This window comes from Andrographis paniculata, unplaced genomic scaffold (genome assembly GCF_009805555.1).
Source record: "Andrographis paniculata isolate CXL003 unplaced genomic scaffold, ASM980555v1 Contig62END, whole genome shotgun sequence".
In the NCBI taxonomy this organism is placed as follows: Eukaryota; Viridiplantae; Streptophyta; class Magnoliopsida; order Lamiales; family Acanthaceae; genus Andrographis; species Andrographis paniculata.
Window position 1 is genome coordinate 7,220,090 of NW_026137598.1, and position 26,397 is coordinate 7,246,486.

Genomic DNA, 26,397 nt, shown 5'->3' on the forward strand with positions numbered 1-26,397 from the left:
TTGTTGACCCTTGTCTCCATAATTATTGATCATTTTGAAATAACTTATACAAATAAAATAAAGTATGTTAGAAAATATTAAGCATTTATAAAAATAATAAATTAGATAAATATTTTGAATTTATGTACTTTAATTTTTTCTATTCTGAGTCATAAATAATATTAAATTAAAAATTAACAAAAAAATATGGTAGATTTGTTCATTTAAAAAAATAAAATAAAATAGGCTTTGATATTATTCATTCTTTCTTATTCAATAAAAATGCAAGGAAATTTTTATTTTTGGTATCACTGTAAATTATAATAATCAATTGTGCTCTTATTATTATTATTATTATTATTATTATTTTATTAATTTAATTTAATCAATTAAATTAAAAATTAAAATTAAGCAATTTTAATCTATAATAATTGATACGGTGTAAACAATATTGTATTGGATAATTCAGAAAGTACGGTGATGTTTATATCATCGATATATTCATAACAATGTGTTTATATAACAGACATATTCATAACAATGTTGTGAATATAATATTCACAATATGCCGTATACAGTCTTGAATACGGAAATAAATACGGACATATTCATAATAATGTTGTGAATAGGAACATTAACATAGTGTTGCTGTTCGTGAAGTTTAGTTAGTTTTTTGAATAATCTAACATGCTCGTATTTAAATTAATACAAAGTGTTTAATCTTGAAACTAACTAAAATTAATAAATAAAAATATATATATTTATAAAAGATGAAAGGGTGTGTTTACTTATAAGATTATAGTGATTTGATGTGATATAAATATGTATTGATGTGATTTTTTGAATGTAAAATTTAATTAATTTTAGTGTAATATAATAAATAAAAAATAAGTGTTTGATTTGATATTTTTAAAGAGAAAAAAATTGAAATAGTAAAACGAAAAACAAATCTCACAAGTAAACACACCCAAAATGTTCCTGCGAAAAAAATAAAGATAATTTTGTAGAAATATAGAGAGCTCCTTATAAAAATAGAAACAAAAGAAACGAAAATGACAATACAGAATTATTATTTCGGGAGGGATGAAGTATTACATAGTAATATCATATCATTACTTATTGAATTTAAAAAAGTAAAATTACAAATCAACACAACAATTAAAATAAAGAAATAATATAGGTATGTTTATAACTGCTTTTTGAACTTTGTCACTAATATACTATAATAAAAAAATTTGACTGTAATATAAAATTGATTTGAAATAAGACATTGATATAAATTTTTAACGGTAAAAAATAATATATTTTTATTAAAAATCCATAAATACTTATGACTTCAATATTTTAAAATATTTTATACATATAACATAATTTAAAAAATAAATTGAATAACACATTCTACCAACAATTACTTACGAAATATCACATTGAAAAATGAAAATTGCTATTTTATGATCCAGCTCAGTCAGACTCATTACAACTAAATTAATACTACTAGCACTTTTACAAATTTTGAACGATCCAAAGCCTCCCCTGCATCAGCAATCACCATAACCTAAAGGTGCCTTTATTTTTTTTCAAATCTTTTAACTGAGTCGTAGTGTGTGTTCGTACCGTACGTACGAAATACTATAAAGGGGGAAGGTAGGCGGGGCCGAAGTGGTTCGCTTCCAATGGCTGCAGCTGCGCTCCTCTTCTTCCATTCCATCCTCCCAAGTACTCCACCGCTATTCGAACCGATCCTATCAGTCCAACGAAAATCATCGCCCCTGCATCAATCGCATCTCTCTCTGCTTTAATATTTTACTATAAACCAAAGGATCGTCGATTCAACATTTATACATATATGTGTATATGATTACCGAATATTATGTTGGTAGGAATCGCAGACAAGCCGAAGGTAGTGGAAATCAGGATGTCCAGCGCAAGTGCGAACATGAGAATGACGAGCGACGCGGAAACGAATCTACAGGAGTTCTGCTACAGATCGCGGATTAATTGAATTGTCAGGTATTATGGATAGATAGATAGATAGATAGTGAATCAGAAAGTGTTGTTTACCCTTTGGTAGTATTCTTCGTCTCTATGCGCTGGATCCACTCTCCAAATCCAGTAATGCGAATCGTGAGGAGATACATTTGTAGCTACTCGTCTGCATAACAGATTTTCGTCAATTAAGCTCGTCTGCCATGCCATGGATACGGATTCAGATCACGCAATGGTGGATAATAACCTGCACACTTCGCATTTGTTCGAGCCACGAGTTTGGAACCACCTGGTTATGCACGAGAGGTGTGCCTTCGCGAGTGCGCCTCGGCAGTCACATCCGAGATCGATCAAGGCTTCGTCGTTTTCGTCTCGGCATACCCTGCGGAATTGGGGATTTAGGGATTTGAAACCGCTTGATTTAAGCAATTGGAGTTACTCAACACTATACAGTGCTTCAATTCATTCAACCAGGAGTTTACTCAATTGAAGCAATCGATGAGAGAGGTAATGCTAAACTTTGCCCAAATTTAGGGAGAATTATCGATTAACCTGCACTCTTCGCAAGCACTTGAATCCCTAGCAGACTCTAACTTGTTCGTGCAGTCGACAACCACCACGTCGATGATTTTCTCAAGCGGCGGACCTTCGACCTCTCTCCCCGACGTTTCCACGTCGGCGTGGGGTGATTCTCCGGACGCATTATCGGAACCGTCATTCCGCATCTCAGGAGCATCCGCACCTCTCTCGCCGCCAGATTTGGTCTCGGTATTGCAGTCCACAACCACTACGTGGATAATTTTCTCAACCAAGTCTGAGTCTACCGACTGATCTCCGGATGCATTCTCCATCCCCGCCCCGTCCTGGTGCTCCTCCGCGGCGGCGCCGCTCGATTCTTCGGCCGTAGAATCAGAAACTTCCCTCTCCATCACTTCAACCGAGAGTATCGCCCAAAGTCCAGCAAAAAAAAAAATCGATTGAAAATCAATTGATTACCCCCTCGTGATCAGAATCATCAATCAGCTCAATCGGAACCTGGAATCGAAGTAGATTCAGGCGGAAGGTATGGACTCCTCGCAGTCGAACGCTTATCCATTCTTAATTACATAATTAGTATTAATTAATTACGCTTTTAAGTATGCTTTGATATTTGGATAAAGTTGTGCGACGTATCAATTCTAGGATCACCTCACCAGTACGTATTGCTGCATGGAGCAAAAAGAGGGAGTTTGTTGCGGGGTAATTATGTCTTTTCAAAGGTACGCCCTTTACTTTGGCTAAATTATTAATTGCTCCCTTATTTTGTTAATATTCAATAATTTATTAGGAAGATAAATATCAATGGTTAGAGTATTAAATAAATCAAATAATTGCACGGTTGGACATAAATAGTGATTATATAATATTGGACTCTTCTGAATAGGAGCTATTTTTTTCTTTTTATGGCACGTTCATTTATTAAATTTAATATTTTAAGAACACATTCTATTTAAAAATAGAACATATCTAATTACTAGAGTGCAATTTGGGATGTTGTGGATATGGTTTTGGAGTATCTTTTTGAAAACTATATATACTCAACTGTATAAGCTAAGAATTAAAAACATCTTAAGTTAAACCTAACATGTGAATTGGATGAAAAAAAAATATATATATTGAATTATACTTTCTTTGTTAGTAAAAATAAAATACCATTGATTGTAAGAACCTACATTTTTGTTACTTTGAGGAAAAATTATAATATTGTAATAATATTGTGAAATTCGTATTTATTAAATAAAAAAAATATTATTTGTGGATGGCTAAAATAATGAAATATGTTAATTGTCAATGACGAGTATCATAACAACCGTTGAATTATTCAATTATGATATAAATTTATTAAATTGAGTTATAAATTATTAAATTTTGATATAAATCTTTTGAATGAAAAAACTATTGAGAAATTGTGTAAAAGTTGACAATTTCTTATTATATAGAATGAAAAAGGATTTAATAAACCACATAATATAAATTGAACAAATTTTTAAATGAAATTTATTGGACCAAATGGTTCAATAATGATCCTTTTGGATTGATCTATATCAGGTCACGTATATGAACCGGTATTTTCGACTTGAATAATATAGTTCAGTATTATTTTATATTGTTTGATCTATGTATTTTTAAAAATCATAATATTTAATTACTATCATTAAATTAAACTGAGACTGTATCCAAGACATTATTTTTCTAACATTATCGTGTGATCTCTTCTCGATTTGAAACACGTATGTGATAGATAAGCCAATGAAATTGGACAAGATTGGGTGTTCAGGAATCAAATCAATAAATAATGATCCAACACATGTTTTTAAGTTTCCTTTAGATCCAAAAATACAATAAACTGTTGACACTCAATTATACTTTAAACAAATTAAAATACTAAGACTATTAAAAATTCAAAAAAACCTTATAATTTTATCTTTTTTCTGAATATTATTACCATCATAAAAAGCAAATAAATAAGAGAAGAATAAAAATAAAGTAATTTATTTATATACTACATAATTTAAAATAATTGTGTGAATCGTTAGGGCGTCGGTGGAAGTCTATTATAATTAGCTCTAAGTTGGGCGATTAATTAATTATTATTAGTATGTGTCAATTGTTAAACCTAACTGGTTGTTGCATAGTGATGATGATGACAGAGAAAGAGAATGGTTAGGTTACGTTGAATGAATGAATGATCAATAATGATGGTCATGGATTCCACATCCCACACGAGCGGAGAAGAACACAGAGTTTCAATCATTGATTATCTTCTTCCCTTAACTTCACTTCACTTCTCTCTCTCTCAAACTGAAACACCGACAGTCTCAGTCAAACCTACCTTCCGACAGGGATTTGTCCGTATTGCCTACGTCGTCTCGTTTCCCCTTTTATAACTCAACTCTATTCCATCATCCATTTCTACCTCTAATTAATTAATTAACCAATGGGTCTCCTCAAATTTCTCAAATCCAAGCTCCGCCGGAAAACCACGCCGGCCGTCGCCGTCGTAAAAGAGAGCACCACTTCAAGCGGGAAGCTCCTCAAATTCTCCTGGAATCACATCGAGACTCTCACCAGAGGCTTCTCCGTCCCAATCGGCTACGGAGGCTTCAGCACCGTCTACCTCGCTCAAATCCCCGGCGCCGGCGCCACCCATTCCACGGCGGCGGTTAAAATCCTCCAGGGCTGCAGCCAGCGCCTCTTCCAGGCTTACCGCCAGGAGCTCGAAATCCTCCTCCGTGTCGGCCGCCATGACAACATCATCAAACTTCTCGGCTACTGCGATGATCGAGGTATACATACATATATATATATATACACATATACATCCCTTTTTGATAATTCAAGATCATGACAATTAATGCAATTGCAGAAGAAGGCGTATTGATCTTCGAGTACGTCGCCGGCGGCACGTTACAAGACAAGCTCCACCACCGTGACAAGGCGGCGGCGGCGCCACTGCCGTGGCGGGCACGAATGTCGATAGCCTTCCAGGTTGCAAAAGCCATGGCCTATTTGCACGACGGCTGTACCCCGGCGATCGTGCACGGCGACATCAAGCCGTCGAACATATTGCTCGACGACAGCCTAAACTGCAAGCTCTGCGATTTCGGGTCAGCCAAGACAGGCTTCTCCTCATCGGTGATCCCCAATTCGAGTCGCGGTGCAATGATGGTCGTCGGCTCCCCCGGCTACACCGATCCCCTATACCTAAAAACCGGACTCGCATCGAAGAAGAACGACATCTACAGCTTCGGAGTGGTGATATTGGAGCTCGTCACCGGCTTGGAGGCCGTTAACCCGACGAGAGGGGAGAGACTTGTAACGAGGACGAGAAACTTAGCCGATGTTTGGGAGATGGTCGATCCAAGAATTCGCGGGGATGTTGAGATGGAGGAAGTTCGAGCTATGGTTGCGCTGTCGAGGATGTGCCTTTGCGAGTGCCCCAACATTAGGCCATCAGCGAGGGACATCGTGGACACGATGATGAGCCGAGTCCCGTCGCCAATGTATTCTTGTCCGAGCAAAAAAGGTTCGACGAAAAGGACATAGGATTAACGAAAGACAAGAAAAGAACCGTTTGAGAAGCGATTCTTTGCTTCATATTCCATTGTTACAATGGGAAGGAAGCATTGCTTTCATGGAAGAACTAACCAAATTCTTGGATTGCTATGTAAGAAAAGAACACCCCTCCTCCTTTTAAATCCGAGCCTTCTTGCAACAACCCGGAAACCTTGAATCGACATCGAAACCGATTGTTTTTCTCCAGTTTCGATCCTCTTCGTTTCGTTCCAGCCATGGCTCCCGATCGAATCAACCTCGACGCACCTTCACGCAACGGAGTCGAGCAGAAGAGTTTCGACCAGGAGATCAAAGAGCTGATCTCCACTCTCACCAATCGTCTCGGGAGCATCCAGCGCTCCCCGAATAATCCCGGGGATTATTCAGGGAGCCAGGACGACGAAGATCAAGGAGTGAGGATCATAACCTTAGCAGGGTCGAATCTCGGCGCGACCATGCGAGGAGGCAGGGGAGACGACAAACCGGCTAGCGATCCTCAAGGCCAGGGAGTGGAGCCGGAGCAGGAAGACTTCGCGACGTTCGTCAACAGCAACTTCCAGGCCATCAACAACTCGATCATGATGGGCGGGAGCTACGAGACTAACGATCCCGGCGTCCATTTGAACATCGTGGACGAAGCCGAGGAACTCGACGAGGATGAGGCTGCTGCCAACAACGGGAAGATGAAGTCAAAGAAAATTATGGGTAAAGCCCGCGGAGACGATCCTCCGAGCGAGTCCACGGACAGGAACACCGCCGACGGCGAATGAAAACGACGCCTTGCCGTCGCTGGTTTAATCTTCTTACCTAAAACAAAGTGTCAGCTGTGTATGAACTGAGGGAGTGTGAGTGAGTCTGAAGAATCAGTTCCAATAATCTGTCCTTCGACAACAGAATCAATAAGTAAAAAGAAACTCATGGTTATAGAACTATGGTGATTTCATCATATGGTTAAAGTTCAGACTCCATAGAGGAGATGGACGATGCATTATTACAGTGCTAAACTTTTTACCTCTTTTGTTAATGTAAGATTTGGGAGACTTCTCTTCTTTGTGAATCATGGTTGGTTAGTGTCGACAGATGTTCTTACAACTTGGAACTGCTCAGGTTCTTGATTCTTGATTTCTTGATCAGTTCCTTGCAGGATCAACTTCGTTTCCTGGCTCTGCATTTCCCTGTTCTTGCCCCACAGAAGAATGTACAGCCCGGCGATGACTGCGATCGATCCTATTAAACTGCTCAGTCGCGCGGGAAAATCAGTATATAAACATCTTACAACCATTGAAGGGGCGATGAGTGAATTACCTTCCAAGATGAAGCTGTTCGTGTAAGAGAGGGACATCCAAACACGCTGCCATTATCTGGACGAGCGGGCTGAAGGCTGAGGTGAAGACGGGGCCTCTTTTCTTGACACACCACGACATGCCGACGAAGCACAGCCCCGATCCCACAATTCCCTGCATCACTCAAACCATTTACACGAAGAACAATAATACATGTAGAGGATAAGTAGGTTCGTTAAGAGAGAGCAGAAGTTACGGCGTATAAAATGATGAAGATGTCTGATCTTGTTTTCAAGATCCAGACAGAGAGCTTCCTGTTGAAGGAGAGGCTCAACGCAGCCGACTGGATGCTGCTAAAACAAGCCATGATGGCTGTGCTGGAGTACTGGCATGGATACTGCCTTCCGATCTTTGTCTGAATGAGGAACCATGAGGACCAGCAGAACGTCCCGGCAATCAGGGCCATCGATCCCATGACCCAAGCACGCGCATTTGCTTTAGCATGGCTGACGGGCCGTGCATCGTTAGAGAAGTGAATCAGCGGAGCTCCTTTATAAAGAGTTAGCAATACGGTGCTCCCAAGGCATATCACAGCTCCCAACAATTTCGCCTTTCCGCTGCTGCACCTTATGTTTAGTGACTCCAATCTGAGAAAATATATCGTCTTGAGGTAGATGTCGGGTAAATGTGTCGAAGAGGTAAGATAAATTGATTGTGTGTATTTATATACCCTAATGGCAAGGCCATTAGAAAGGTGAGGACAGGAACTATGTTGAGGAAAGTGCAGGTGAGCGTTGCAGACGTGTATTCTATACCGAGGAGGAAGAGATATTGCGAAACTGACCCCCTACATACAAGAATATATCAGCAAATGAGTTCAGATGTCATGGCTGCATATGGATTTTGAATCAAAGACTCACCCGATGAGGGCGCTGACGAAAAGGTAACAGAGTACACTCGGCATAAGTTTGGGGCGGCTTCGCCTGTCAAACAAATACAACATTGCAGAAATCATTAAGTTATGCATACTAGGAGAAAACATGGTATAAGAAAAACTTGAACCTTTCAATGAAGAGCGCCAATGGGGACAAAAAGACTGCAGATATACACTGGCGATATGTAACAAAGACCAAATGGTCGATCCCATCATCCACGATCTTCTTGAGAAGTACATTGTTGATGGCGAAGGCCAGACTGATTGCAATCATCATTATCACAGGCCACCACTTGGCAACAAAGCTCTTCATCGTTGCACTGGAAAACCAAACGACCGAGCAGGCTTCCTTCCTTCTCCAGTCATACAACAATGTGGGCTCTAGGAAGGCGTCGCTTCAACACCTTTATCTTGACTGATTTTTCGCGCGCATATTCCCCGGTTCTTTATATCAGTGATAAGTTCTTTCCACATGCATCTAGCAAACAATCTGATCTCTGGGACATGATTGATTGATGGCCCTGTTGGATCGTCATTCAAGCAGTTTATGTGGAAAGTAAGATCAATGGAGCTCACAGTTCCAGCATCCAATTCTTCAATGGAACCTACCTGTCAAATCCTGGTGGCATTCTTTAATGGCAGATAGATGAATGTAGAGAATGGGGGAAAATGGTGGGATAGGTAGGAATAATGGAATCCTGTAATGAAAGATGATGATAAGCATTGTGGGCTCAAGATTCATCAACCCAAAGGATGCTTAGTTCTGCTCCACGGCATCTCATGCCTGTCTTCTATTAACAGGTCCAATTTGATCCTGGAAAATCACCTGTTCAACAACCTTTTTGTCCTTCTGTTTATTGTCAATCACCTTCCAACCAATACAGTGTATTAAAGGTAGGCCTGTCAATGCCCCAAACTCGACCAGATTCGGTTCAAAACCAACCATTTTCGTGGGATCGGGTAATCAAGTTTACACTCTTGATCCCAACCCTTTTTTCCTATCAAAAAAGGGGTCGAATTGGGAATAAGTTCATCAAGTTTGATGCTGGCTGCATACAGCATAGTTCCTTTGTAGATGTGATTGTCATTTCAATGTTTTGATGCATTTCTAGATCTCCTTTTCTGTGAATTCTCTCACTTTCCTTTAATGGCTGGATTTATTACAATTTTGTCCATTTAATGAGCTTGGTGGCTTGTCCCTTGTAACCTAGCAATATGTGAAGTACAGCATTAAAGTCAGGCTACATAGCATTTTCTGCATGCTGAAAATGTGAAACAGATTAGAATAAATTTGATTTATCTGACTTGTTTTTATGGTATTTACTAAAAGAGCTAACATAAAACATGATATCAGAAAGAAGAATGCAACTATCTTGATTTATGTGATTTTCTCATTTAATATATCACAATCAATATCTTCTAAAACTTTTATTTCATTCAAAATATTTCAAATACAAAATATCCAAAAATACAAACAAATTGGGCTTGCATTTCTTTAATCCTCTTCTCTACTGAATCAATGATACCGAATGATTGGGCAAAAATAAGACCTTTAGCTGTGTCTTGAGTTACCTAACATGACTTGCAATACCTTGGAATTCATTACATGTCACCTGTCAAGGGTTGAATAAACTTGTCCCTTCCATACTCGTAGCTATGAGAACTAAAGCACCTGTGATCAATGCAAGCCAAAACAACATGGTTGTTGTCGTTGATCCTGCAAAATATAACTTCTCAGTGAAAAGGAGAACGAATGGGAGCGAGCCCAGCATTAATCAACTCAAAGGTTAATAATACCTTGTGAACGATCAGCACCACTCTCCAATGCTTGTGGGATGGATCCAACATTACTCCTGCTGGATTCCTTTGAATCAGCGCCTGCATCTAAAGGCTTGGAACTCACTGTTTCTGATGCTACTATCCCCTGGAATTCCTCACTTACTAAAATGTCGGCTAGAACATTAATAAAAGATTCCTTGTCTGGATCGATCAAGTAATTCTTTGAGCGCTGGTCAGACAATGGCATGTCTGGTTCGTCTAAGTCAGTCAATTCATCCTCAGACTTCTCTGTTTTTTCAGACCTCTCATCTTCTTCATCCTCAACATATGCTTTGTATGTCAGTCGCAATAGAATTTCTCCAACAGATCCCTTACCGAATGGGTTCCAACCTCTGAGTTGCACAATCCTGTCTGCTGGTACAGTATCTTTGAGAGATCCAAGATCAACCTGGAAAATGAACATTGGAGCAATCAAAGTACAATTCAAATCCTATAAATCATCAAGAGTCTATGGAACAGTGATTTTGTTGGCTCAGTACACACATTCAAGTTGGACCAGATAGGATTGAAATAACTGCTTGGTCTGACTGGTTAAGTTTATGGTTTGTTTTTTCTGGCTCCTGCAGATGCTTTTTCATTGGTTTGATATCGGAAGCTAAAGTATCTTATCAAGAAAATACACACAATTATAACAATTGATGGATAAATAACTCAAGACCATCCGCATACTTGAAGTGTCTGTACATAATACCCATCAGCTAACACGAGAGTACTTCCATGTGGATTTCCTTTTTTTATTATGAACTAAAGTTGAGATGACAGGAACTCCCAGTCTACTTCTGTCATATTTCTCATCTTCACTACAACAGTCTACTTTATCCATTGATTATCTTTTCTTCACCAGAATGAAAGAGAGTGAATCAACATTGGTGTCCACTCAGAAGATATATTAGACTGACAAATAAATCCATAACAAATACAAATCAAGGCATTTGTTCAAGAAAGAGGGGTGTTTCCTAAAAGTGCACTTGTCTATTTCATTTAGATTAAAGAAATAGTAGAACAATAACAAAGAGGCATATATAAGTTTCAGTGACAAAGAAAAGATTAGATTATAAAAGATCTTACCTCTGCAGCACCTATTGTCGAGTCTGTGAATCCAAGAGAGTCTTTTACTTCTATGTATAGCCTTTCTTTCATGGGGTTAACAACTAACATGTGAAAATCCTGTTGGATACATAATTACGTAATACATTATTACTAGCACAGCAAGGTTTTCTCTTTGTGAAGGAACTCACCAATACTTTAGATAGCTACACAATAGTTCAAGAAGTCACCTGATTCCAGATAGGTTCACCGGGAGGTCCAATGACAGTAGTTTGGCTGTTGCGTTTACTACGTATTACTTGATCTCCTAATCTTAGAATCACATAAGGATCTGTTTTCCCTGAAAATTTTAGGATAGCAACTGTGTCACAATGTTGCATAATCTGAGTTACAAGACTAACAGAGGCAGTTTCAGATTATTCTAACTTTTGCCAACAATTAATCACTGACACCAACAGTACAAAAAGCCAATTTGCGCAGTAATATTTGTACCATAGAAAATATAAGTGAGTTTTCGTGCATCTAGAAGTGTCACTGACAATTCTCCAGCAAAGTCATTGTTTCCCTCGTGAATATCTCCTGGTTTAGGATCGTTTGTAACAGGTCCCACCGCCATTCCCTTCTGAAAATCCAAAACAATCTTTTTTGGACGCACAAATAGCTTCGGTAGGTCCTCAGTAAGAAGTTTCTTCAAAAACCTGTGCAAATAACTCTTCAATGTGATAAAAATTGATGACTGAAAATTGTCTCAAACATTGCCATAGGTAAGAAAACTACCCTTTGAAGTAAAACCAAAAAAGAGCAGGTTACATGTGTTTATCTTCTGGTAGCAACACTGCATAATTTTGAACCTTTTATTTGAACATTAATGAAATTCAATAATAGAACCATAAACCTATCTATGTTATATAAATTTTTGAAATGTATATGCTAATGGGCAATCCAATATTCTGACAAGTATTTGGAACTATGTTGGGTAATTCCTTTTAAAGCAATTGCAAGTTACTGCAGGTATAGCCATTACTAGATGGTCAAGATTCTTTTTGTTTGGGTTATTAGATTAAATGCAGGAGAACAGGAGAGATATCTTACGGATACGAATTAAAATTCCAGTCTCCTCAGGTTAAGTACTATCTAGACTCCTAAGAGAAAATATAATAATTTTCCAGCGAAGATGATCAGCATCTGAAGGAAATATCTAAAAGGATAACCATACAGGATAATTAAAAGGATACTCTCAAGTGAAAATAGAGTAAGGAACTTCAAAAATCATATGAAGAACATAGTGGAGATAAGAAAGAAGGGACCAGCAAACATTAATGAGCAATTCTTAATAATTATAGAAAGATAAGAGAGAGAATTACTTACAGAGAGAGGACAGGAATTTCTGAATGTTTCCAGTACACAAGTGCATGCAACAAAACAAGGAACACACATCAGTTGGGTTCTTAAAAAATAAAAAGCAAAGAGAGTATTATTTGTGCAAAGTAAATTTTCTGAGTTGAATCTTGAAGAGGAAGACCATCTCAACACATTGGAGAGGTTTAGCAAACATCAGGACTGGAAACTAGAACCTCTATTATCCAAATTCAGACATCATTACATGAGAAAGTAGTCCTAAAGCATTCCTAGCTTTCATTTAAACCAACAGCTAATGTTATTATATTTATTCCCATTGTTATTTATCCTGGAATTTTTGGAAAGATGGAGTGAAGAATGAAGTATGGAATTCATACATTTTAGAGTATAAGCAATTTTTATTCTTTCAGTAACCACTTTATGTATGAAATTTCTTTCACGGCATGGTTGGGAACTAATGACTGACTTATGGCATGACCTGAGCAACAATTATCAAGTCAATCTCATCTGTGTTAAACCAGAATAGCAACTGGAGTATAGGTTAATAAGTGTGTATGTTCTGAGTGTAATTCTAATCCATTTACAATCGTTGAAGCAGTCATGAGAGAAATTGTTATATTTCTAACTCGCCAATCAGCACAGATGCCCTAACCACATACTAAATCAATTGACTTGATTAAAGAAACGAAGAAACAAAAATAGGAAATTAATGCAAACTGCTAAAACATAACTCACCCATTAGATTGAATAAGCGGAAAGGTGACAATTCAAATTTTATCTTTGGAAGAGAAACAAAGGCCCATGAAACAGCACCAACCCATGGCTCGGTTGGTATCAGTCGTAATTTAACCCAAAGTTCACCATCAATATCAAAATCCCGCACGCCCACGGGCACAACAATGGGAAATATGCCGAACTTAAGTGATAGCAGTAAAAGCATACGCGCACCGCCAGCATACCGTAGACCAATCTGGTATCTTGAAAGCAGGAATTGACATTATTATTTACTTAAATACAACTCATAACAGCTATCATCAACATAGTTCAAAGAATTGCATTGCATTATGCATCAGTGAAATCTTGTAAATGTGTTTTATGCTAAATCTTGTGAACGTGTTTTATGCATTAATGGAAATATCATGTTGTGTTCTTACTAGTTGCACTTCACACGTTCTAAAATTCCATCATTAGTTAAGCAATAATAATTCATCCAATTAACAACCCACATATGGTTTTTAATATACTCATCATCGGATGTGTGAGATTCTGCATAACATTGTCATCCCTATAGCAAGGCATCTAATCCCACCAAACCCTTTCACCTACTAAATCAAGAAAAATAGTGTACATTCCGATCAAAAAAGAAAAATAGTGTACAGATAATACTAACCTATTCATTTTGCAAAAAGAGCTACAAATCACCACATTGTTAATAACGTATCAGACAGAAACAAGCAAAAAAAAAAAGTTGTCTTTGTAATTGCTAGCCACTACTAAAAATAATATTTGCTGTTTATGATAAAGAAAGCTGTAAATTTTTCAGTAGGAAAACACTCACTGCAAGTCATTTACTCGACGAGAGGTCCTGCGCTCAACACTCCTGACAGACAATGGCTCGTCCCCTAAAGAAAACTGCTTGATTTCTACCCTTTGCACATAATCAGGCTTCTTTAGATTGTCAATGACAGGCTGCAGCAATCCAATTAGCCAATTCTCTATCCCGCCTCTGTATACCTTCCACAGCTTCCCCAACACCATGTTCACCCATTCCACCGACTCTTTCCTCTGTAGTTCCTTCTCCAAAAATATGGATAGGCCAGTGGGAACCTGAGGCCAACTCCCAGGCTTATTGCCATTACTCCTTGCACCCCTCTTTCTTGATGTCCACAACTTATCTGAAACAACCCCAATAAAAAAGAAAACAACAAAAAGCCCTAGTATATTGCGATTTATTGGAGGAGAGGGAATCGGATGGATGACACCCAGCTGATTTCTAAGCTTATCCACTATAGGATCCTGCTCAAAAGCCGAATTGTAGTAGCTGCCACTCTCCGTATTAGTGCTGGATAAAGATGCGTAATTAGATTCCTTTTCACTGGAAAATCGCTTCAAAACAATGGCTTCTGCTCCTCTCCTTGTGGCGGCGCCCAATTTATTGCTGCTCTCCTTATTTCCACCATTTTTACAGGCTTGAGCTTGAAGCAAAGTTCGCCTCACATTTTTCAGATTAATTGCCTCCCTTCTTCCACTGAATGGACGAGATTTACTGTTGTAACGACTAATTGAAGGAATCAGAGACGGCGAGAAAAGTAAGCTCTTCCTCGGCGAAGAAACACAATTAAAGAGCGAAGCCTCGGAAGGCGGTTGCAAAAACATTAAATTAGGGCACCAAATACTGATGACTAGTAGAATTGCAGATTAACATGAATGAATTCAGAAAAGCGCGCAATTGAAGCTCCTCGTCTCCAGGAATCCACTTCAATGTTAAAGTAGGCGAATCACCTGACGCAACTCGAATCTACAAGAGCAAGATGACGGCGAAGAAGAATGAAGATGGAGTGGCAATCAATGTTGGATTGTCGTTCACGAATTTGTTTGGCAGAGCTTAGATAGACGCCATAGATTGCTCTGCAAAAGTACAAACACAAGTGTACAGTCAGTCAAACAAGCGAAACCGCCACTAGTAATATCAATAAAAAAAAAATTAAAAAATAAAAATAAAAATTTACTATCGTATTTATATTTTAAATACAGACTTAACACAAGAGAAAGCAATTTCAATTTATGCATTCTTCCAGAGTTTCCAACAATTTGAGCGTCGCCGGCCGTTACCTCTGGCAGCACTTCCACCGCCGTAACCGCCTCATCCGCCGGGAGTCACCACCGCCGGAGCTGTCAAAGTTGCAGCAAATCCATTCGCTTCTCGTCGTCTCTGGTTGTTTTAAAAACTCCACCTTCCTTACGAGACTGTTGCTCCACTGTGTTTCTATCCCCACTTCTGCTTCTGCTTCCGCTTCCGCTTACGCTCTCTCCATTTTCAACCAAATACGCCGCCGAGATGTCTCCACTTACAACGCCGCCATCAGAGCCTTCATCTTCGACCACCAAAACGCCGTTTCCCTCTATATTAAGATGCGCCGGGAGGGTGTCGTCCCCAACCAGCACACCTTCCCCTTACTGTTCAAATCCAAAACACAAATGCCTCTACAGATCTTCACTCAATCAATCAAATTCGGTTTCGGTTCTGATGGATTCGTCTGCAACTCTTTGATTTCGGTGCTCGCTGGCTACGGTCTCATTCGTCACGCACGTCAAGTGTTCGACGAAATGACTGACAGGGACGCCGTGGCCTACACCGCCTTAATGGATGGATACGTCAAGAACAATCGCGCAGACCAGGCGCTTGAGCTCTTTCTGGAGATGAGATCGTCCTCATCAGTCGACGAAGTCGCCGTCGCCACGGCTCTCTGTGCGGTCGCCATGACAGGCTGCATTTGGCTCGGCCGGTGGATTCATGGTTTCTATGTTGAGTCAGGGAGAGTCCTCCGAGACGTTGTCATTGGCAGTGCTCTCATTGACATGTATTCGAAAGGCGGCTGTCCCGACGACGCAGCTCAAGTTTTCCGAGAAATGCCACGCAGAAATGTGGTCTCTTGGAACGCTTTGTTGTCTGGTTATGTTCAGTGCAACAGGTGCAAGGATTCTCTGCATCTCTTCCACAAAATGCTGGTCGAAAAAGTCGAACCTAATGAAGCTGTGCTAGCCACTACTCTCACAGCCTGCGCGCACCTCGGCTCGCTGAATCAAGGGAGGTGGATCGATAAGTACATCGAAGATCACAAAATGGAGTTGAATTCAGTGCTCGGGACTGCTCTGATTGATATGTACGCAAAATGCGGCTGCATCCACGACGCCTTTCTTGTGTTCCATAGAATTCGCACTGCCAAGGATGTCTATCCATGGACTGCCTTAATTTTCGGGCTGGCAATGAACGGGGATGCTCCCGGAGCTCTGACTACCTTTGACAAAATGTTGGCCGACAGGGTGCAGCCCAATGAGGTCACTATCACTGCTGTTCTTTGCGCGTGCACTCATGGAGGGCTCGTCCGCAGAGGCCAGGAAGTGTTTGCATCGATGGAGGACGAATATGGGATAAAACCAACTGTTGATCATTACGGTTGTCTGGTGGATCTTCTCGGCCGAGCTGGGCAGTTGGAAGAGGCGGTGAAACTGATCGCCGGCATGCCGATGGAGCCGAGCGGCGGCGTATGGGGTGCCTTGTTCAATGCTTGCACCATCCACAAGGATTTCGAACTAGGCAAGAGCGTTGGCAGTCGCATGATACGGCTGGAACCTAGCGATGGCAGCGTGTATACCCGGTTGGCGAATATGTACTGTAAACACCGGGATTGGGAAGCAGCCGCAGCCGTGAGGAAGAAGATGCATGAAATGGGAGTGGAGAAGACTTCGGGATGCAGTGCAATTGAGGTTGATGGCGCTGTTCGTGAATTCGTGGCCTCCGATGCACGGATCGATGTGTCCGAGGACTTGTATGGTGCCGTGGAGAGCCTTGCGGCTCAGGGCCGGCCGCTTCCGGAAGCTCATATTCGAATCTTTTGTGAGTAGGATGTATCCTTGATGTATCCAAACATTTTTTTATCCAATTTCATACTTACAAAAAGATATCCTCCTTAATAATTATATCATCGAAGAGTTGCTGCATTAGAAACAGTGAACAGTGGCCCAGCAGCCATGGGAAGTAAGCTCCAGTAAGAACCTCTTCTATCCATACCACCACAATGCCATTTGACACTGTGACAGCCACTGGGTAGAGAGGAAACATCTAGAAAGCAAGTAGAGAATCCCTGACCTCGTTCGTTTATGTCGAAACAGACATATTCATTTACCATCACACCATCATCTTCATCCCTGGAGTGCAGTTCATTGGTCTTCAAAGATCCCACTATATATGTTAAAAGTTTTTCATTCAACTCCATCATATCATCAATGTCCTGATCCGGTTGGGATTTTTCTCCAGGCTCTCCAGTTGCGGTCGTCGCCTGAGGCTGCGCTTTACAGCTAATAATGCAGTAGATTTTGCTTAGCCGATGTGGCAGATCAGCAGGCATGTTTTTCAACTGAAGGCATAAGCTCAGAGAGAAATGTGATCCGGACAGAGTTGACGATCGGTCCACAACTTGATTGTCTTCGTTCATCACAAAAAGCTCGGATGAAACAGCAGGCCTGAGATAGATCATAAATATGCTGAATGTTGTTAATCTACCTTGATATGAAATATACTGAAAAGTGAAATTTCAAGAAGATAAATAAACTTGGTTCGGATTACCTTACTATAAAGAAGGTACGAGGAGTTTGCATAGGAACCAGCAATAATTTAGAGATAAAGTTCACCAGCAACTGCGACCCGTTACATAGGATCAGAGATGCTGCATCATCCGGCTGCACATTGGTTGCCTCGCTTTGCAATCTGAAAACCTCCCCAACAGAAAATTGACAAAGCTTTTGCAAGATTATCCCGTCGGGCGAAATTCGAGTATGGGACCTTGAGAAACAGTCCTTGGAGTTGATAAAGGGCTCCAGCAGAATCATGAGCTTTTCCCTAGTTTCAGTGTCTTCACGCCTTAATCGCCACATTAAATCTTCTATAAGCAAGGCACAGAAAGGCTCATCTAACTGTTCCGACTTAGAAACTCTATAATTTTCCGAAGAATATCCACATGGGAGAAGAAAGGAAAAACCAGCAGTAAAGGCCATGAGTGAGCAGCTCAATGCAAGTGCTGAAATAGTTGTCATACTTTGTCGATCAATGCCCACGAAAGAGATCAAGAGTAGATCAAGCTCTCGGGCAGCTCTTTTCATCCGAGACGATATCTCTAAAGAAGAGTGCATTAAGGAGCCAAGTGTAGAAGGAGTCGAACACCTGAGCATATTTCCTCTGTGTAGTTCCCCGCCATGCTTGGTGCCAGCCCTAAGGAATGAAGCTGTGTCCAGCAGCTTCATCATATCAGCAGTCGTTTTCAGAAACTTGGCTCTAAGGGCCAAAAACCATCTCTGGAAACTGAATACGCCACCCGAATCAGATGCTGCCAGATTCTTTTCTGCAGAGACAACTGTATTCCAAGCTCTGAGAAGATATTCCATATAGGTGCCACAATTAGCCGCTGATGTAATTCCTCGCCTTTCGCCTACAGTTACTTTAGAAGGGTTAGGCAAGAGAAATAACTGAATATCCCTTTCGGAGGTGGTGAACTGAGCCAAGGATTTTAACCAGCAGGCAGATGAAGAAGACTTAACTAATGGTACAAGCTGTTCAAACATGAAAGCAGCTGTGGACCATGCACCCTGACAGGCAGCATTTCTTCCAACCTTGTAAGCAGACCAGTATCTTTTTCTTCCTAAAATCTCCATTGCACAATCCAGAGAAAATACATCGAAATGAGGAACAGGACCAACACTGGAAGCACCCATTTCTCTACTCGGAGATATCAACTCCTCCACCATATGACGCATGCATATAAATGTTGAATGCAAATGCAACAGACAAAAGTAGCTTATTCTGGTGTAAATATCGACATAGCCGTGATGGGAAAGACTTTCAGCTTGAACTTTCAGTAAGTCCAGATTGGTGTTGGTTTCAGCATCTGTTTCTTCAAGGTTTTGTAAACAAGCAAACAGAATATTTGCCACAGAGAGTAAGAGTTTTGGTTTTAGCAATGTCTCAAGATTGCTATCAAATTCGGTCATCTCATAATCTGACATGCCAAATTTTTCTGTCTCCGTAGCTCTATTGAGCATCCCCATTAGTTTATCAAAACATAGACACATACTACTCAGCACAAGGCAATGAAGGTGCGGATACCGTTGAATCAGTTTTTTCAAAACGTCGATCATGCTTTTAAACACAAGCTCTGAAGCAGACTCGGGGTGATGAATATCAACTTTGGGTGTCAAAAGCGAAATGATATCGTCTAAGATAAAAGAGATCAGCTGGACTGCCAGGGTGGAGTCATTTCCACTAGATACAATGTCTCCTCTTCTCAACACCTTAGCAGAGAGATCAGCCAGAATTTTACCATATAAAAGTGTCGTTGATGCAATGGACAATAGCTGTATAGGCTTAATCAATCCGTACAGCTTGAGAAAAACTTCATGAATCTCCTCACAAGGAATTATGGATAACTGAAACAATAGAATCTACAAGCAACAGAATACGAGAAACTGTATGAGAAGATAATGAAGCTATATTTATTAAAGGCAAGGCAAGCATGGAAGCACCTTATGCAAAGTTTTCAAAGCTTCAAGCTGCAGTGTTGGATGAAGTTCAGATCTCTGTAGTATGCCAAATAATTTTTGAAGGGTGTCTGTCTTCGATGGAAATTTACAAGCTCCTTGCGCTAATAAGAATCGGAAGCATCTTAACGAAACAATTTGCACGTGCAAAGATTTCTCTTCGCTTAGAAACAACGCAAGCAATTCAATCTACAACCAAGAGTAGATGATATGAAAAGCCAACCAACATATAAGGACGAACACAAGAAAGATATATTGATATAACTTAGTTCCACCACTATCGCATATGAGTATATGCCCATTGCAAACTTTGATAATCGAATTGCAAATCAAGCTGTGCACTAATACAAGACATTTTGGCAGACCACTTCTCATCATCAGTCCCAATGATACTAAGATATACGTTTATCAATAACACCAGATTCATGGAAAGCTACATCGTAAAATTGAGTCCTTTATCATACATACCACTGAGAGCTGATGTTTGTTTCCACCTAAGCCACTAAACTAATTGCTCTACAAAATATATGATCATCAACATAAGCTTTCTATGCTAATATATGATCATCAACATAAGCTTTCTATGCTAATATATGATCATCAACATAAGCTTTCTATGCCTTTTCATTGGTGGGTTTTCCTATGCATTTTGGTTTCCTTTTCATCAAAAATCAATTATTAGATATATGTTGTTTGAGTGCATGGGAGGAAATTGCAATGATCACCGGAAGTTAGAATGAATAATTTTAATGTAATAAGTGTCACCTGAATAGGAATGAGAAGCATCCACCTAGAAGTGATTCTTGAAAGTGAAATTAGCATCACTCCTGAGAAGTCATCTTCTGATGAGTCCATCAGTAGCCGTAAACCTGTCTATATGAAGCATGATCAGAGTTGTAAGATAGGCTATCAATCTGAACCCACTTATACCAAACAGCGACTCAAGAACAAAGAAACTAGCAGGCATAGAGCAATAAAAATAAGTATTTGCTCCAAGCATAAGGCATCTAGTTTGCAGTTTAACTAGCATATTAGCCTTAGTACAACTGCCTACAGTCTCAATTCAAAGATTTCCGGACGAAGAACTTCAGCTACAGCTACCATAAAGGAGACAACAGACCCCTTAAGATGCCGATAAGAAGAATTTCCATAAGTGTTCTTTATACGATAATCTAGCTATGTCCATAAGGTAAGATTTTTGTACAGAAGAGCTCATGGCCAATACGTAACAGATCATTGTTCCCTTATACTATGTACTCTAATGGTATGGCACTATGAATGCATATGAAGATTTTTTTGCATTTTCCAGAGGTGAAGAGACATGAACCTTATATGCCTTATCTGCAAGTGAAAATGAGCACCAACTTTTGGATAATGTACGGGCTCCGGCTAACTTTACAGCACTTGATATCTCCCGTGACAAAACCACTGTAGAAAGCATCTCCAAGAAAACATCTGCAAAATCATCTGACAATTCACAAAAGCATCCTGCCGTGAACAAAGCAGCCTTCACCTGAATAGATAGTTGCAGAAAGCTCTTAGCTTTAGAAATAATGAAAATGGAAATATAATGAATGGGAACATAAAATCAACACTATAATTACATAAAGAGATGTGTAGAAAGCTTGAGAACTGACTTTTAATTCTTCACACTACAGAATCTTCACAAATGATAAGTCATGCTCAAGATATTTTCAAAGATATATGGAAAGCTGTATGCTCTCTATCTAGCTAGATAAAATGAGCTGTGTATAATCTAAGTTTCAAAAGAAATATTTTCAGCTTAGTTTTGTGCGGTCTTTGACATTTCCAGGGAGTATGCTTTCAGAAATAGCAATAGATTCTGTCATTTCCTATCATCATGACCTAAGCAAAAATAGAACTACAACCTATATCTGTAGATTCAATGATTACAAAACTTCAATCCATTGAGAAGAAAAGAAATGGTAGTTCACACTCACAGAAAGATCATCCTCCGACACCAAACTCGACAGCACAATGTATCTAACATCGACACAATCCTTGGCAATATAAGCACAGCAACCAAACAGAGCCAAAGCCAATGCTTTTTCTTCAACATCCCCTTTATCAAAAACTTCCTTCACTCTCCTCAACAATTCCAAGTGATTATCCAATTTCTCCAAGCTCAAAATTCCTTTCCCATCGCTTCTATTCCTTCTTTTCATCCTCAGGAAAACATGGACGACGGCATACTTAATCCTTTTGTCACCAAGCCTAAATGCATCCGCCAGGCGTAGAAGCATAGCATTAAGGAACAGCTTATCCTCGCCAGGTATTAAACCAAACATTGCGCATTGCGCAAACGCCAACTCTGGCTCCCTCATCCACCACTCGAGCCGCCTCCCTGTCTCTTCCAGGGCTTCAATAGATTTACCTGCAACGAAAACAATCCATACTTGAGACAAAAAGAGAGAGAGAGAGAGAGAAACACAGTGGTCTGTTGTTGACCTGGTTTTGAAGAGCGAAGGCTCTTCTCAAGCTGAATGCTCCAATCCATGGCGCAAGCTGCCGGAATTTTCTCCATACCCTCTAGTCTCGAACGGATCAACGCAGAGGATTTTCAGGGTTACGGGTTCGACACTCTCCTGTGGAAGTTTGGGTTTAAATATGTACTCCAGAATGGACCGTGTGCGTGTAAAAATATACTACCTCGTCCGTATTAGTTTTAGATAAGAGTTTTTTTTTTTTTTTTTTTTTTTTTTTTTAAGTTTTAAAATTTTAAAAATTTGAAAAAATATATATATATATATATTTGATTTGATATTTATAAAAAAATATATATTTAATATAATATTTTTTAAAAATAAATAGTATTAAATGAATAAAAAATTATTAAATAAACAAAGCCTAAAAATTATAAATAAATTTAAATGATAATGAAACTCTTTATATACTTTAGTATATATTATTAGTAATTAAAGTTTTAAAAATATATATATATAGTAATGTTTTGAATAAATAATTAGTATTATTAAATATAAATTTTATGTTGCGAAATAATAGAAGAATTTAAGGAAATCAAAATTTAATAAACTGAACATAAAAACATAGATCCAATATTCAAAATAGATCATACAGTTTAAACAAAATTATGTCCAAAATGCTTTTAGAAAAAAGTTCATTTATTAGTATATTATAATTTTGCCTGTCAAAATATGTTTATTATCAAATTTACTAAAAAATACAATTGCATCAACCCAGCATCCTCTCCGGCAGTGTGAACTATTTAACACTGCAGCTATACAAGAAGCAAGAGTCTTTCATAATTTTTTTACATTACATTACGCCTGTAACTGTAAGTGACTAGAGTGAATAGGTTGAGCTAGAAGTCCACAGTTGCGATGCATAGGAGATGTAATCTTGTGTCCAAGTGTGTCCATTGGAGGCATTTCTTTTGGTTGATTTTGTGTCTACTTGTATATCCATTCCTTTGCCCGGCCTCCCGACTCATCCATGTCGATAAAGATGCTCACGGCCTGCAGGAAACACAGAGTTACTACGTATAACCATTGGCATTTCGATAAGATTAAGATTAATGTATGTATACCTTTCCTATCCGAGGTCGTTCTTTCAACTTCTGAAGACTGTTCCGGACATGCGAGACAGCTCCCCAACATTTTAAAGTGTTGGCTACACCGTCAAGTCTCAATATGTACTCTTCTTCGGTCAGCGGGAATGATCTCTAAGCCAATGCAAGCAACAGAAGATTGAGATTGAGACAGCAGATTTGAGGAGGATTCTATCACTCGTAGAGAATCAATCAAGAAACGGTTGGACAAAATGGATACCATTCTAAGACATAAGGAACTTACGGCTAGTTTTTTAAGTACATATACATATTGGTTGATTCTCTGTAATTTTTCTCATATATATGGAATTTTAGAATTGCCCCTTTTCACATACTTGGAACTTTTTAAGATGTACATTATAGGAAAATAGAGCTCTAAGCAGTAACCACCAAATCGAACAGCAGCTGGCTAGAGAAGAAATCTCACCTGTTCCATGTACTTCCACATGACATTCAAAGCTAGGAGATTTCTGCCCATGAATTCCTGCATTGCCGGATAGAAAACTAATTTCTCAACCTATTCAGCTGGAGCTTGAATAAAAGAACCATAAGGGCCAAAATAAAAAGCATGTAAGTGATGTACCTTCTTGATCAACTGGACGTCGTATGACCTCCCATATTTATTCCTTATAAGAGTGGCAAGATCAATTCCACTGAAGCTGGAGTCATCTGACCCGACAATTCTTTCGAGGTTTGCCCTGAGGATATCACTGTTAATCTGCAATACCATGGATCAGTATGCTTTCTCCACGGTAACATGTAGAACATTTTCTAATCACCATACACTACGAAATTGTGTCTCAATTTCATGTGATAGTGTGAAAGGCAACATAAGTGTCTGTGCCAGCTCGTCGCATCCATCACTCCTTGCAACTACTGCGAGAAAACTGGTTGTTGAGCACTAAAAATGATGGATAGGTTTTTAGGGAATGGGCCTGCCAAGATTAGGTTATTCGAAACGTCTAATGGGCTTTTGAAAGTCCAGGTAGGATTGCAGTAATCGGGTCGGATGAACTTAGAGTCAGATGTTAAGATCAAACCTGGTCGGGTAAATCTCCAAGGTCGGACGGATGATGAGATTGGACCTGATCGGGACCAAATAGTTCGGATGTTAAAGTCGGACCTAGTCAGGACAAAGTCCAAGGGTCAGATGTAAGAAAGTCGGACGGATGATGAGATTGGACCTGGTCGGGACTAAATAGTTCGGATAGTGAAGTCGGACCTAGTCGGGACAAATTCCAATGGTCGGGCGTAAGAAGATCGGACATTGAAGTCGGACCAAGTTCAAAGGTCAGGCAGTAAAAGTAGCTATCCTGCGTGTCGGGTAAAAAACAGTTTCTGATAGTGGAGGGTAGTTTCGGCTGGCGAGCAGTTTTCAAAGGTCGGACGTGATAGGACGGTTCTCATACGTGTCGATAGAAGAGAACTTTTTGGGGAGTTAACAGCGGTTATGGTAACCGACCGGATAGCGGTTCGAACCGTATCTTCAAAGAGTTATTTAAAGATTCCGTACTATATAGAGGAGGGATCTTCAATTGACATCAAATTCACGAGAATTGCTTTTGGGGATCACCACTTTATTTTTCAGTCTTTATTTTATATTTTCCTATTTTTATTTATGTATTCTACGGTACGGTGTTTAGAGATTCCTAATCTCGGGCACTCATCTATCAAATTCGAAGATATTTCTTTATTTTTTGGATTTTAATTTTTATTGTTGAAAAATTGCATCAACACTGGCGATGCCCAAAAATGAAGTATGCTTGAACTAATCATGTTTCATACTCTATGAATAACCGAGCAACCACCTGTCGGCTTTGGCATTAACTAAGTTACACGACTAGATGCATAACATGCTTTTACACAAATCCTCGATAACATCGCTACAAGGATAGGCCAGCCATCTTCCATCGACTTCTACTTTCTAAACCACAACAGCCACAACAGATAAAACCAACCAAACATTAAGATCAAGCACTCAACATCCCTCTGTCATGGCATCGCCCCTCCATAGTATCTAAACTTACCAACTAATAGAGCTCATATGCATCTTATTTGTGGCAGAATGAAGCTGTAACTGTTTAAAGCACAAGATGGAACCTAATCTTTTGCATGATCAAGCATTGGCAACACATTTATGGATTTCTACTTTAGTCTATACATGTTTCGTGATCATTCCTTGGCTGTTCAGTGTATGCCTAACACCATGGCCAGTTCTTATTTCCTAACATGTGTGATCAATTGCCGTGTAGATTGAGCCTAGCCATTTTACTAGGGTTTTCATTCTGCATAGACTGATATCTATTTGTGCAGCACATTAGACACTCTGTAGAATCCATGGCTGCCAAATTCATGTCACCCCCAATCTAAATTAATCTCAGAAGACATGCGACAGGAGAAAGGAATGAGTAGAAAGTTAGAGAAATTCAACTCACAGAGCTACTCCCGCTTTCTTCAGAATCTTCCCGCTCGGCATCATGCTCAGCCTCGGAGTCGCCATCGTCTTCTTCAGCTCCATCCTCCAATTTACCGGCGAAAACGACCGGGGAATGCCTACTTCGACGCCGCTTGAGACCGCCGCCGGCAGTGGCTCGCACGTGGGCGTCCTGATTCGAACAACCAAAACAGAGGAATCTGCAATCAGCTCCGTTGCGGAGAAAATTGAAACTCTCTCTTACAGCAGGCAACCATGGGCGACTGGTCAGAATACTCGTCATCTCCTCAAGTTGGATTCAAAACGACGCCGCTTAACGGAGCTGCCCAGTTTGAAAATGTTACACGGCAGCAGCCGAAGCAGATGAAGAATCAACCACACAAAGAAACGTGAAGCTTGACGGGAGAAACCACGACCTCAAAAAACAGTCCAAAAAGCAAAAAACGTATGTATATATATACGGTAAATTATTTTACCTTCCAGCGTATAACTGCAGTTAATCTAAGCTTTTTACTCCATGAAAAATATCAGAATTGATTGT

General features: G+C 39.5%; 8 protein-coding genes across 15 annotated transcripts; 3 read left to right on the plus strand and 5 right to left on the minus strand.

Moving 5' to 3' along the window:
- Nucleotides 1-1,387: 1,387 nt before the first annotated feature.
- LOC127260922 (uncharacterized) lies at nucleotides 1,388-2,894 on the minus strand. The gene is made up of 5 exons (XM_051288984.1): nucleotides 2,518-2,894; nucleotides 2,213-2,347; nucleotides 2,041-2,131; nucleotides 1,842-1,956; nucleotides 1,388-1,748 (listed from the first exon to the last, which is right to left on the minus strand). Exons 1-5 carry the CDS (start codon nucleotides 2,892-2,894, stop codon nucleotides 1,609-1,611), a joined length of 858 nt encoding a protein of 285 aa, XP_051144941.1. The 3' UTR covers nucleotides 1,388-1,608.
- A 29-nt stretch (nucleotides 2,895-2,923) lies between these two features.
- On the plus strand, nucleotides 2,924-6,051 carry LOC127260921 (probable receptor-like protein kinase At1g33260). Of its 2 annotated transcripts, none has more exons than XM_051288982.1 (4): nucleotides 2,924-3,028; nucleotides 3,148-3,224; nucleotides 4,641-5,291; nucleotides 5,372-6,051. In XM_051288982.1, the coding sequence occupies exons 3-4, from the start codon at nucleotides 4,943-4,945 to the stop codon at nucleotides 6,049-6,051; spliced, it is 1,029 nt and encodes a 342-aa protein (XP_051144939.1). In that variant the 5' UTR covers nucleotides 2,924-3,028; nucleotides 3,148-3,224; nucleotides 4,641-4,942. The 2 variants fall into 2 exon arrangements, with proteins under 2 accessions (XP_051144939.1, XP_051144940.1); XM_051288983.1 differs by having other exon boundaries at nucleotides 4,656-5,291.
- Nucleotides 6,052-6,296: 245 nt separating this feature from the next.
- Nucleotides 6,297-7,117, plus strand: LOC127260923 (uncharacterized). Its single transcript, XM_051288985.1, has one exon. It carries the CDS (start codon nucleotides 6,297-6,299, stop codon nucleotides 6,828-6,830), a length of 534 nt encoding a protein of 177 aa, XP_051144942.1. The 3' UTR covers nucleotides 6,831-7,117.
- Nucleotides 7,118-8,597, minus strand: LOC127260920 (WAT1-related protein At3g30340-like). 2 transcript variants are annotated; one of them, XM_051288980.1, is made up of 6 exons: nucleotides 8,406-8,597; nucleotides 8,264-8,326; nucleotides 8,074-8,190; nucleotides 7,600-7,990; nucleotides 7,366-7,517; nucleotides 7,118-7,295 (listed from the first exon to the last, which is right to left on the minus strand). In XM_051288980.1, exons 1-6 carry the CDS (start codon nucleotides 8,588-8,590, stop codon nucleotides 7,118-7,120), a joined length of 1,086 nt encoding a protein of 361 aa, XP_051144937.1. In that variant the 5' UTR covers nucleotides 8,591-8,597. The 2 variants fall into 2 exon arrangements, with proteins under 2 accessions (XP_051144937.1, XP_051144938.1); XM_051288981.1 differs by having other exon boundaries at nucleotides 7,141-7,275.
- Nucleotides 8,598-9,356: 759 nt separating this feature from the next.
- Nucleotides 9,357-15,473, minus strand: LOC127260918 (tricalbin-3-like). Of its 2 annotated transcripts, XM_051288976.1 has the most exons (10): nucleotides 15,355-15,473; nucleotides 14,081-15,150; nucleotides 13,258-13,499; nucleotides 12,532-12,550; nucleotides 11,656-11,861; nucleotides 11,394-11,503; nucleotides 11,185-11,283; nucleotides 10,075-10,504; nucleotides 9,869-9,994; nucleotides 9,357-9,484 (listed from the first exon to the last, which is right to left on the minus strand). In XM_051288976.1, the coding sequence occupies exons 2-9, from the start codon at nucleotides 14,896-14,898 to the stop codon at nucleotides 9,894-9,896; spliced, it is 2,025 nt and encodes a 674-aa protein (XP_051144933.1). In that variant the 5' UTR covers nucleotides 14,899-15,150; nucleotides 15,355-15,473; the 3' UTR covers nucleotides 9,357-9,484; nucleotides 9,869-9,893. The 2 variants fall into 2 exon arrangements, with proteins under 2 accessions (XP_051144933.1, XP_051144932.1); XM_051288975.1 differs by lacking the exon at nucleotides 9,357-9,484 and having other exon boundaries at nucleotides 9,693-9,994.
- LOC127260919 (pentatricopeptide repeat-containing protein At1g50270) lies at nucleotides 15,304-18,005 on the plus strand. 5 transcript variants are annotated; one of them, XR_007840826.1, is made up of 3 exons: nucleotides 15,304-17,151; nucleotides 17,235-17,291; nucleotides 17,561-18,005. XR_007840826.1 is itself a non-coding variant. In XM_051288978.1 (2 exons), the coding sequence occupies exon 1, from the start codon at nucleotides 15,307-15,309 to the stop codon at nucleotides 17,146-17,148; it is 1,842 nt and encodes a 613-aa protein (XP_051144935.1). In that variant the 5' UTR covers nucleotides 15,304-15,306; the 3' UTR covers nucleotides 17,149-17,151; nucleotides 17,235-18,005. The 5 variants fall into 5 exon arrangements, 2 of the variants coding, with proteins under 2 accessions (XP_051144935.1, XP_051144934.1); XR_007840824.1 differs by having other exon boundaries at nucleotides 15,304-17,469; XR_007840825.1 differs by having other exon boundaries at nucleotides 15,304-17,291.
- LOC127260917 (uncharacterized) lies at nucleotides 17,208-22,453 on the minus strand. The gene is made up of 7 exons (XM_051288974.1): nucleotides 22,303-22,453; nucleotides 21,795-22,228; nucleotides 21,161-21,346; nucleotides 20,599-20,706; nucleotides 19,819-20,022; nucleotides 17,870-19,737; nucleotides 17,208-17,766 (listed from the first exon to the last, which is right to left on the minus strand). The coding sequence occupies exons 1-7, from the start codon at nucleotides 22,376-22,378 to the stop codon at nucleotides 17,226-17,228; spliced, it is 3,417 nt and encodes a 1,138-aa protein (XP_051144931.1). The 5' UTR covers nucleotides 22,379-22,453; the 3' UTR covers nucleotides 17,208-17,225.
- A 540-nt stretch (nucleotides 22,454-22,993) lies between these two features.
- LOC127260909 (uncharacterized) lies at nucleotides 22,994-26,285 on the minus strand. The gene is made up of 5 exons (XM_051288958.1): nucleotides 25,858-26,285; nucleotides 24,006-24,140; nucleotides 23,850-23,906; nucleotides 23,402-23,536; nucleotides 22,994-23,330 (listed from the first exon to the last, which is right to left on the minus strand). Exons 1-5 carry the CDS (start codon nucleotides 26,137-26,139, stop codon nucleotides 23,265-23,267), a joined length of 675 nt encoding a protein of 224 aa, XP_051144915.1. The 5' UTR covers nucleotides 26,140-26,285; the 3' UTR covers nucleotides 22,994-23,264.
- Between the last annotated feature and the right edge of the window lie 112 nt (nucleotides 26,286-26,397).